The 10,287-nt window shown below is 37.3% G+C and overlaps 1 protein-coding gene across 2 annotated transcripts; it reads left to right on the top strand.

Annotated features, from left to right (window-relative positions):
• The first annotated feature begins 3,920 nt into the window (after positions 1 to 3,920).
• On the top strand, positions 3,921 to 5,510 carry LOC116333339 (phospholipase A2-like). 2 transcript variants are annotated; one of them, XM_039615523.1, is made up of 5 exons: positions 3,921 to 4,035; positions 4,297 to 4,368; positions 4,471 to 4,618; positions 4,716 to 4,849; positions 4,955 to 5,510. In XM_039615523.1, the coding sequence occupies exons 2-5, from the start codon at positions 4,320 to 4,322 to the stop codon at positions 5,071 to 5,073; spliced, it is 450 nt and encodes a 149-aa protein (XP_039471457.1). In that variant the 5' UTR covers positions 3,921 to 4,035; positions 4,297 to 4,319; the 3' UTR covers positions 5,074 to 5,510. The 2 variants fall into 2 exon arrangements, with proteins under 2 accessions (XP_039471457.1, XP_031612414.2); XM_031756554.2 differs by lacking the exon at positions 3,921 to 4,035 and having other exon boundaries at positions 4,062 to 4,368.
• Positions 5,511 to 10,287: the final 4,777 nt, after the last annotated feature.

The following is a 10,287-nucleotide window of genomic DNA, read 5'->3' as shown; positions in this document are numbered from 1 at the left end:
ATTTGCATAATGACTGAAACCAGCCCACTGAAGGAACAATGGGCTGTGAGGTCAGTTCCTTAATCATAATTATGCAAATTCCCATGACCACTTTCCTGGATGATTGAGAATGCATCAAGACGATAAATTATTTTTTATTCATTTCTTAATTTTATATTTATTAGTTTATTAAATATTGTTAAGTACCAAAATGACTACTAATTTATATATACACTATATAGTGCTAAGAGAATTAAGGGAACATTTGAACGATTGTAACTATGATTTTTGCTGTGATTTTTGAATCCAGCCCCCGGGGGGTTAATGAGTTTGGTTTTTACTGACTGTTGTTAGGCCGTTTTGTTCTCAACAAACTGCACAATGTATGTCAGTAAAGATTGTTTTACTTGAATACTTCATTCGTCAAGATCTAATGGGTAATGTAATTTTCCCCTTTATATTTGGTACATTTTGGTTTTGCAAAGTTTGGAAGGGAATGATTAAGGCAAGTGCAAATTGCTTTAATTTGCACTTGCAAATGGTATTGAGTGATGCCCAAAGTGATGGTACCCATGTTTATATTGTGACTGAAAGTGCTGGCTCAGTAAATTCTTGTAACCTGCATGACAGTTTTAGATTAACCTAAACATTATAAGAGGTTAGCAACTCTGAGATTATGCACACTATTGTGCACATCTGTTTAGTATGGTAATGTCACTCCATTCCCACTTAATCTGCCTCTATTTGTTCCCATGACTGCCCTTTGCAGTGCTCAACTTTATCTTTTCTTAGCAGAATGTGGTAGAACATGAACATGTTTGTAATTAAAACAGACAAAAGTGTAAGGACACAAAATGATTACTAATGCTGAGAAAACCTAATTGAAAGACCTCAGATAAGTATGCGCTGTTTTTGTCTTTCTTGTGGCTGAGAAGACCACAGCGGCACAATCAAGAATGTAAATGTTGAGGTCAAAGAAAGACAAAATGCACTGTGGTAGCTTAACTGTTCAGCTATTTATGTTGTTGTTTATTTATTTAGCGATGATCACACTGAGCACATTAAATAAGTTATGTTAACTATTCACCAATATATCTTTTTTTCCTACATTGTTTTGTTTGTTTTGTTGTGAAAACTAGTCTTAGTTGTGGTTATGACCATTCCAGTCAAAAGCTAGACAAGAGTTTAAAAAAAGAGAGAATAAACTTTTAATTTAGGGCATGTACTCCAAACAAACTAATGTATCGCAAGAGTAATATTTATTTTTTTTAAACATCTGTGTAGATTTATATAGGTGCCATCGCACACATCCTCCATCCTTCCTAACATCCTTCCTTCTTTTACTGATGTATTTTATCAAGAGTGACACCAGGTAGTTGCTCCCTACTGGTTTAGCTAATGTGGCATAGATCATTGTGAGCACCAGTTTCCTTCAAATAATGTTTCAGATCCATTATTTTGTTGATTTTTAAACAACTGCTCCTGAAAGTTGTGGTCATAATGTGTAAGCTTTTCTGCTCTGTGTATAATCTGTTGTGTTGATTTGATAGGGCATCAAGGACTGAAATATTTTTAAAGCTGTGTGAATCAAACCAACATCATTTTATCATCTTATTTTATAATTTTTGTGTCTGTGCATGATCACCATAAAAATGTGATGCTGATTATTTTGATTTTGACGAAGTCACATTTGTTCATGTTAATTTTGCTGTCAGGACTGACATAAAGGTGATTGTGGGATGTTACCATGCTAGACATATAAATCCATTTCAGGTAGTCATTTTAATCATTGCAATTTGCAAACCTTTTTTTCATTCTAAGAAAGGTATTTATGAAAGAATATGTTTAAAAAAATTATGTATTGTGTCATGTTTAATTTATAACACGACTGCAGCCATTTTGATCATTAGAGCTGAACCTTCAGTAACTGACTGACCTTTGTGCAGTTATTAAGCAGTCATTATTTATAAAGTGCATATTGCCTTCCAGTCATATTAGGGCCCCTGCAGAATTGGGAAAGTATTTGTCATTTTCAGAGGACACCTTAAAGTCATACACCTGCATGCGGAATGATACTAAAAGCTGTTTTATACCTGTGTAAAATATCTGCAAAAACCTGTGTTGCAACCATACGGTACATTTTTAAAGTTTTAACATGAAATATTATATTCATCAACATCTACCCTTTAAATATATCCTAAATATCCTATATGGCCCCTCTTCAAAAAATAAATACTGCTGTTATGAATTCTGAAACATGCTGTTTCCTGCTTTCTCCTCTACAGATTGTTCTGTTAATGCACTTTGCATTGAAACTCAGTGGTCTGCACATCATCTGTTATCTACTGTATGTCATGTTTTATTTTGTTTTGGCTTTTTTACTTTATAATTGTTATGTAATTATTTTAAAAAAGTGTCTAATAAATAAGCATTTTACATGGCTAGCTGTGACATTATTTTTCATACTATATGGGTAATAACTATCTGAAAGATGAGTGGAAACAAGCTTTGCTGGTTATGAAATGATGCATTTTCTAAACTGCAATCTTGTGTGCATCGAAGGAACCTTGGATATACAGTACTGTGCAAGTCTTGAGGCTTTTGGTTTTCTTGGAAAAAGGGAAAGGTGGAAATAGATTATTAAAATCTGCAAACATAACAGATTTAGCAAAAGCAGAGTTTGTACTGTTCTAACAAGCTTGAAAGTCAGTATTTGATCTGACCACTTTTATTCTTCAGCACACCCCCTGAACTCTCTTAGGGAAACTTTCTCTTAATTACCTTTTGTTTTCTGTCAAGATGAACCCACACTGCTTGAAGAATTTTGAGGTCTGGGCTCTGGGAAGGCCAATACATGACTGATAGCCACTAACACCACTGGCTAGAATGCAGCCCCAAAGCATGATGTAGCCTCCACTCTGTTTTAGAGATTGCTGTTTTACCTCTGTCCTGACCACCTCTTTACATAATGATGATTTGAACCAGAAATGTCACAAATTTAATCAATAAGACCTGTTGCCACTGAGTATAAGTTTGCTTTTATCTCATTTGACATACCCCAGCCTTTTCTCCATCAGTGTTTCCCTTCTTTAAGAATGGCCTTTATGAGAACCACCATTCCACTGAGAACATTTCTGGTGAAGTTTCCGCAAATAGTAGATGGATGAACTAGGGACCTAATGCAACTCGTGTCCTGTTTCAGGTTTTAAGTTGTCTGTTATCTGTAGACACAACACTGTTTCATCTATTAAGTAAGGTGCCTTCTAACTTAAGGGATGATTTTGAGTGAGTCATAGGTCAGTGTTATGTAACATTTATCCTGCACAAATAAATAAATAAATTTTTTTTATTCATATAGCACCTTTCTAGACAGAATCACAAAGTGCTGCACATAAGATAACAAATAATAAAAGGGTAAAAACAGACAATATAAAACAGGCAGAAATTTAACCAAAAACAGTTTTAAAAAACTGTTTTTGGTTAAAAAACTGTTTCTGTACATAGTACAACAGTACAACATACAAATCCAGGGGTACATATACCAGATGTTATCAATTATCTGTACTTCTAGGAGAATGTTATGGACAACAAATCATTATGAAAGACAGAATATGGGTGAAAGTATGACAACCTACAACCCACAAGTATTTGCTGATATTATAGTCCCTGGGCATTATAACAGTCTGGGTCATTTCTTCTGACTAATATTTTAAGCAATTAATGGACTTGAACAAAGATCCAGTAATTACCCAGTAAACAAAACCAAACATTTCACTAATATTCAAATCCTAACTCAGAAATTTACAAAAAAACAAAAACATGATTACTTAACAGAAGCAACCACTAACACATCTACAGAAATCTGAACACAAGTTCCCCGAGTGTGAGAACGATTATCCTTTTTGGCATATGTTGGTTCTTGATGCTAACAGTCTATGTGACCCTGTGTAGTATGAACAGCTGACAGACAGGGTTTCATACCTGATATAAAAACAGGCCTGAACATAAGTGGGAGCTACTCTGGGATTAACCTCCTAAGACCCGAACTTTTCCACAGCATGCACTTTTAATTTCTCTTTGATATTTGGGCTGATTGGGACCTGATGAATGTAAAAACAAAGAATTATCAGATTTTTTTTAACCTAATTTTTGTTTCTAAGAAAAATGAGAGCCACATATGAGGATATTCATTTAAAATTTCAATCGAAAAGTACCAGTATAATGTCATCGTAAGTGGATATCAGGCCCTTGTACAGCAAAATTGAGTATTTTGGTCTAAATAACCCAAAATGTGATGTCCACATATGTGGACACCAGGTCCTAGGAGGTTAAACTTCAAGATGAATGTCCTCCAGACTGCATTTTTCTTGGCTCTAGGCCTCTGTGTTGGTGAGTACAGCATGTCTGTGGCTGTTAAGCTATACATATCATGAATAGAAACACATCCCATTACGGTATAAATCATAGTTCTACCCTGTGCTTGTGCTTCAGCCCAGTCCTTAGACTACAAGGCACTCAACCAGTTGAGAAATATGATCCTGTGTGTAATGCCTGATAGCTGGCCTGCTCTTGACTATGCTGATTATGGCTGTTATTGTGGAATGGGGGGCTCTGGCACACCCGTGGATGATCTGGATAGGTAATAGGTTAGCCATTCTACTTAACACATAAAAAACCAAAAGAGGTTTTTCTTTTTTCTTTTCAGTAATCACCATTATTCACGTTTTGACTTGTAGATGCTGCCAGGTGCATGACCAGTGTTACACTGATGCTATGCAGCACCCTGAATGCTGGCCCATCCTGGACAATCCTTACACTGAGTTCTATGACTATAATTGTGATGACCAAAATAAAAAGATCACCTGTGGCAGTGAGTACTCAGAAAAGCTGATTGGCATTTAACTTTACAGTAGCACTTGTTGGCCTTCTGGTTACTGCAGAGTGATGTTAGAGCTCTTTATTTTCTCTTTTTCAGACAATAACAATGAATGTGAGATGTTCATCTGTGAGTGTGACAGAAAGGCTGCTGAGTGTTTTGCAAGATCACCTTGGAATCCTGAGCATGAGCACCTTCCCAGTGACCAGTGTCAATAAGACCTCTGCAAACAACTATATTGAACAAAGAATTTAATCTTTCAGATATGTTTATCTTTTTAAAAGTGATGTAACGCTCTTTCAGTGTAGAAATATAGTGATGGTTAACATGGGTAATGTGATTTAGTATGGAGCAGCCTATAACCATCCATAGCTTCCTACATTCACTAAATTGCCCAGCTTGGATTGTAGTTGTGATCCTGCATTGTTTCCTCTGTTATATGAGATTTGCTGAAGTATAATCTTTAAAAATTATTGCCAATAGAGGGCACTCTGCTCTACTTGTTTCCTTTTGTGGCCAGCAAGAAAAAATTGAAAGGATATTATTGACATGGATTCATTTGATGTTTGGTCTGTGTTGGCTGGATTCAGTATACTATCTGTAACAGTCTCATTTTGTAACACCAAACTTAAACAAATAAAAACTGAACAGTGAAGTGAAGTAGCCTAAAGATCTCAAAAAGCAACACCTCTCAACAAATATAAAGATCATTTGGAGAATGATTGATGTCAATGACTTTGTTTCACATACAAAGTCCTTGACATCTATCATTCTTGAAAGGCTTATAAAACCATTTCTAAGGCTTTGGGACTCCAGTGAACCACAGTGAGAGGTGGGACCTAATATCCATAAATCGAGAAAACTTGGAACAGTGGTCAAACTTGACAGGAGTGGCTGACCTACCAATATTACCCTAAGAACGCATGGACTAGTCATCCAGGAGGTAAAAAAAAAACAAAAAAACTTCCAGAAAAACATCTAAAGAACTGCAAGCCTTACTGGCCTCAGTTAAGGCTAGAGTTCATGGAAATGTGATTCAATAAAAAAGAATGAGACTGGGGGAAAATAGCATCCATGGGAGAGTTTCAAGGTGAAAAACACTGTTGACCAAAAAGAACCCAAAGGCTCGTCTCATGTTTGCCAAAACACATCTTGATGATCCCCAAGACTTTTAAAAAAATAGTCTGTGGAATGACAAGACAAAGATCAAACATTCTGGGAGGTTTGTGTGCCATTACTTCTGGTAAGTAACTCAGCCAGTGGCGGTCCTAGCCTATTTGGCGCCTGGGGGCGAACACTCCCTCTACCCCCCCACACACACACACACACACGAAGAGAGTGAGAGTATGCATAGTATGCAAACGGCTACTAAACAGACATCATAATTCGTCATACAATAAGAACAGGACAAATCAACAATTAACACTGACTAATTAATATTATATTGTATATATTGTTTGGAGTTTAGTCTGTTACTGTTACTATTTTACCATTTCTTCTTGGAGGAACTGTAACCCACATACTGCTTACCTGTATCTTTTGCTCTTTTTCTCCTTGTAGGAGCCATAATTAAATGTATTGAATTTTAATTATCACTGGGTTTTTCATTTGTTTGGTTGCTATGGTGATGTGTAACGGGAGTCACGCGGGTGCTAGCAGTGACATTAGGAGGGCATTGTCAGTCTGTCTTTCACTGGTTTGATTTTGACAGAGAGCAGGGCTGGGTAGCCGTAGTTTCTGTTGACCGCAGCACAACGAGTTTCCCCTTGTTGCATTAGAGTCTGTGATGTTTTAAGAGTTTGAATCGCGAGCCGATCACATTGCTCTGTAAACCTTTCAAGCACTTTAATAAACAAGCAAGCAATTCCACCTCTCGCATTATTGCGTAAAGTTGACAGCGCGTCAGGCAAATAGGCAGGCTCAGTCCCCGGCCTCTAGCGACTGTGAAAGTTGCTACACTTCTCCTCTTCTTTAAACTTTAAAAACGGGTTGTGTGTGAGACTTTAAATCAACAAAATATAAAATATACATTTAAAATTGTTATTGATCCCTTTACCCCTGGTCCTAAAGTGTATATTTATTTTCTTACTCTTCTTATATATATTGTTTGTTTACTTGCACTGCTGTAACTGGAGCCTCGTCGTCTCGTCTCTCTACATACTGGACTGTATGTAGCGGAGATGACAATAAAGTTTACTTTGACTTCAGCAGCAAGCAGGCGCACCGAGGGCTCTCGCGCTCACTTTTCGTGTATAGAATTTTGAAAAAAACATCGGTGTAAATTATAAGTCTGTATCATGATGTCTGGTGTTTTCCTGTTGTTGGTTTGTTTTTATTTTGTTTTATTTTGCGAGTTGGTTATTAGATGCTGCTCCAGCCAGAGAATCCCCGCCGCCCGCCCTCTCCTCCCTGTGTCAAGCAAGCAGCAGGCGCACCTCGCAAACGGAGGGCGCCTTACTCCCAGCAAATGGGCGATAGAAACCAATCGGTGCCTATGACATTCCCAATATGCGCTGGCATGATGTCGGGGCAGCATGAGTACGAGCAATTTTTTTTTTTTTTTTTTGCCGATGCCCGTGATGCCGCCCCCCACCACGATGCCGCCCCGGGCAACCGCCCGTGTCGCCCGTATCTAAAACCGCTACTGAACACAGCCTTTCATTGAAAAACCCCCCAAAACAAAACATTCTAACAACAGTCAAACATGATGGTGGTAGTGTGATGGTCTGGGTCTTCTTTGCTGCTTAAGGATCTGGGCGACTTAATTGATAGAACCATAAATTATTCTCTCTACGAGAAAATCCTGAAAGAAAATGTTCATCCATGAGATGCTTTGGCATGGCCTTAAATGATCCGTTCATGCTCAAAAGCCCTCCAATGTGGTTGACCTAAAACAATACTGGAAAGATGAGAGCCAAAATTCTTCGACAGTGATGTGAAAGATCCGTTTCCTTCTTTTTTGGCTACTTAGGGGTTGCCACAGCAGATCATCTTCCTCCATCTCATCCTAGCGTCCTCTATTCTATTGCACTGGCACATCAAACTGGTTGTGCCACCCTTTGCATTAGGTTTAGCGGGCAGTTACTTTTTTTTACATTGTGCCAGACAAGTTTGGAAAGCTTTTTTTCTTATAATATATTAAATCGTATTTTAAAAATTGCATACTGTATTTGCTCAAGTGGTCTTTTTCTAATATAAAAATTGGTTTAATGACCTGTAACATATAAGTCTGCCAAATTTGCATTAAAACAAAACACACAAAGTGGCAAAGGAAGCTTTTTCATAGCACTGCTTTCACAGCATTTTTATTTATTTAAAGATATGATACTTTGCATCAGGCACTATAATGTAGCATTTGTACCATATATAAATACACGATATACTAAATATACAAATACAAATAATTCTACTAAGACTTACCTCTAGTCATTTTGTGTACTATTACCATCAACTATATCAACTATTATCATTTAATCTTGAAAGAAAAAAATCGTTTGCCTTTCATTGTTGCAACTCTTTGGGTGACCCATTTTTCTGGACTGACTGAATGTAATTGTTATAGGTATAGACACGTGCACGTGACTTGAACTAATCACAGACACTATTTCCTATGTTTTATGCGCTGATTATGTGTTTTATGTCCTTATTAACACCATTGATCCAAGTACTCACGTTGTTTTTTTCCATTCTGGAAGATAAAGAAAGAAGGTAGTTTGATATAAACATTAAATACATTTAAATTATTCCAAATAGATCATTCACTTTTTGTTGTTCCTATTGTAGACAGAGTTTTAGTTAATTGTGAGTTTATACCATGTCGGAAAAGCATAAATCTCGTCTACTTGTTTTTAGCAAGCCACTTCTGTTAGCTACCCAAAGCTCACTCTTTGTGATCACAGCTGTGGCTGCAGCCCACTGGATCAGTCTGCAGGCTATTGTTCAGACAACACGAGCTTTAGCACTGCAATCACCAGCAGCTGGTAGCTGGCTTCTGGCTACCATCCAGCTGTGCCTGCTGCTCTCTAAAAGATAAAATGAGAAAAAAAAGATATCGACCAGTGAAAAGCCTTTCTCAGACTTAATGCCTTGTGTAGATGTCTGCATACAGTCTTTTAATATTTATGTAGTAGTTGCCATTATCATGGTTCCTAAACAAATGACTATAGTGTTGATGGCTATGCCTTACTTGGACTTGTTGTGTGAAACAGTGTCTGAATTGATGAACAGGAGACCTTAATGTCCACACTGTTTCAATTTGGGGCTTCAGTATCTTGGACTGTACCCCAGGTCTCCAGAGATTAGACTGTGAATACTCTGTGCACTATAGAATGCAATGGGTCCTCAAAACTAAATGACAAATGAGGGTGTTTATCAGCAGCTTGCAAAATGACCAACATCCCAGTCCCACTGGCAGGAAGTTGTCATTTGTCACTGTTGTTTTCCTGTGACAAAAATACAAAATATAACATGCATCATCAATATGGGTAATTAATTTTTAAGAATGAAAATGTTTTTAAAGAATTATTTTGGAACCTTGATTCAGAGAATGTATCTCAGTACTGGAAAAATATACTTGACATTGTTGTTTAGCTTATCTTTTAGTAGGTGGAAGAGGTGGGAAATATAATACTCAAATGATATAGTAAAAAAAAAAAAAGTAAAATAAATAAATAGGTGCTTAAGGCTACAAGGTGTGAAAACCTGCTTCATCTGTGAATGCCCCACATGCAACACCCCAGCTGATACCGTTTAGCTGTGACAGTTTCAAAAAGTGTTTTTTTCTGGGAGCTGTCCTGTGTGAAATGAAAGAGTAGGACAAAGAAACCAGCCTAAAGACTAGAATAAACAGAACAAAAGCAACAATAACATCCTCCCAGTGGTTTCAATATCTAATAATGACTCCACCCTTGTATGTACTGTAAACACAAACTCATGCACTATCCAAAGTACATGCTGTCCCTTATGCTGCCATGGTTACATGGTGTTTGCCACTCCAGTCATGTGCATGACAAGATGTAACAGTTCCCAGGGTGTTACTCAACCATTTAGAGCAGGTAAGTGTTAGGGTGTGTTTGAACACAACGCCCCATTCAAAGCTTGTCTGCAACCTCGCCCAGAAGATCTGTTTTGTTTTGTCAATTTATTCTTTCTGGTATGTATGACGCACAAGAGTGAAACACACACCAGAGCCAGAACTGAGGCCAGAGGAATAATGTCTGTGTGAATATACAAGTTCATTCATTGTGTTAGCTGTCATTACAAAAGATTTTTGGAATAATTACCTTTATCTGCTGATATATGTTTTTTCTCTTAAGCAAATTAAGGTCTCGTGTTTTTTGCTTTTTCCCCAGTGATGTTATGTCACGCTACAACATGCAGCTATGCAATATTGCACAGTTTACCTTGCCAAGGAGATGGACAAAAAGACAAAC

The sequence above is a fragment of the Oreochromis aureus genome, linkage group 7 (assembly GCF_013358895.1).
Source record: "Oreochromis aureus strain Israel breed Guangdong linkage group 7, ZZ_aureus, whole genome shotgun sequence".
Taxonomy (NCBI): Eukaryota; Metazoa; Chordata; class Actinopteri; order Cichliformes; family Cichlidae; genus Oreochromis; species Oreochromis aureus.
This window is presented reverse-complemented; position numbering and strand designations above follow the sequence as displayed.